The sequence below is a fragment of the Monoraphidium neglectum genome, assembly GCF_000611645.1.
Source record: "Monoraphidium neglectum strain SAG 48.87 unplaced genomic scaffold scaffold00995, whole genome shotgun sequence".
Lineage (NCBI taxonomy): Eukaryota > Viridiplantae > Chlorophyta > Chlorophyceae > Sphaeropleales > Selenastraceae > Monoraphidium > Monoraphidium neglectum.
Genome location: NW_014012633.1, coordinates 16,707 through 18,046, shown reverse-complemented (window position 1 = coordinate 18,046; position 1,340 = coordinate 16,707). Strand labels below are relative to the sequence as shown.

The window sequence follows — 1,340 nt, the reverse complement described above, 5'->3', positions numbered from 1 at the left end:
CCCCAACCCCTGACCGCCCCTCCCCGGCCGCCGTCGACCCCAGGTGCTGCTGCTGACAACGCACGTGGGGGGGCTGGGGCTCAACCTGACGAGCGCCGACACCGTGGTGTTCCTGGAGCACGACTGGAACCCGATGAAGGACCTGCAGGTGGGGCGGGAAACAAACTAAACTGCCTGCGTATGACCTCTTGATGGGTACATGTACTTTGTATGTGTGTATCATGCTATAGACTTATCTACTCATGTAAACGAACTATGCATATGAGGGCCCGAAGACTTCTTAATCATGGCACCATCTTGTGTATGACTTTGGGGCGTCGCCGCAGGGCATCCCCATCACGGCCTGCTTGTCATGCGGCCCCACCGGCGTTCCCAGGGGACATGAGCCGTGTGTGATAGCGGCTGTGTGTTGTCTTGGTGGCACGCGAAAGCACGCACCTGCACACTGCGAAGACGACGCGTGTGTGCAAGCGGGCGCCCGGACGCACACACACTCACACAGACACACACACACATACACACTCGTACGTGTGCGGCCCACCCACAGGCCATGGACCGCGCCCACCGCCTGGGCCAGCGCCGTACCGTCAACGTGTACCGCCTCATAATGCGGGACACCCTGGAGGAGCGCATCATGGGGCTGCAGAAATTCAAGACGGACGTCGCAAACGCGGTGGTCAACCAGGTGTGGACTTTGGGGGGGGGGGCCCAGGAGGACGGGGTCCGAGTGCAAATGGACTGCTGATTCGAGGGGAGGGGTTGTGGGGCAGGTGGGTGTGCTCTGCAGTCCAGCATGTTCTTGGGGGCATCAATTGAGGCAATTTTGCATGGTGTGGTGGGGTGGGGTACGGGGCATGGCAGGTGGCAGCGCTGGTGTATGAGTGCGATGAGAGAGGTTTGCTTGGGAGTGTGGCAGGCGGCGTCAAGCCCAGCGGCCTCAAGGGCTGTGCCTGTGCGTCATGCGTCCCGTGCCGGTCCCCCCCCTGCGCCACCCTGAGCACCTGCCGCCGTGCCGTTTGTTATCGTTGTCATTCCGCCCAGGACAACGCGTCAATGGCAGCGATGGACACCAGCGGGGTGCTCGACCTCTTTGCCGCGCCAGGCAGCGCCGCCGCCTCCGCCGCGGCCGCGGGCGGCGGTGAGGGCGGCGCCAAGGGCGGGGACGCCGTGGCCGCCGCCGCGGGCGCGGGCAGCGGGCGCGCCGGCGGCGGCGGCGGCGCGCTGCAGCGGCTGCTGAATGCGGTGGGGGAGCTGCATGATGACGAGGCGCAGTACGAGGGCCTCAGCGTGTCCGCGTTCGCGTCCCGGCTGCAGCAGCCGGGGGGCGGCGGGAGAGGCGG

General features: G+C 65.7%; 1 protein-coding gene across 1 annotated transcript in view; it reads left to right on the top strand.

The window, feature by feature from the left end:
• Positions 1 to 133: 133 nt before the first annotated feature.
• MNEG_6230 (transcriptional accessory protein) overlaps positions 134 to 1,340 on the top strand; it is a gene marked incomplete at both ends in the record, with an annotated part of 3,847 nt that continues 2,640 nt past the window's right edge. Inside the window, 3 exons of the mRNA XM_014045299.1 lie at positions 134 to 148; positions 548 to 685; positions 1,042 to 1,242. Of these exons, the coding sequence (XP_013900753.1) occupies positions 134 to 148; positions 548 to 685; positions 1,042 to 1,242 (354 nt within the window). The remainder of the gene's footprint in view (positions 149 to 547; positions 686 to 1,041; positions 1,243 to 1,340) is intronic.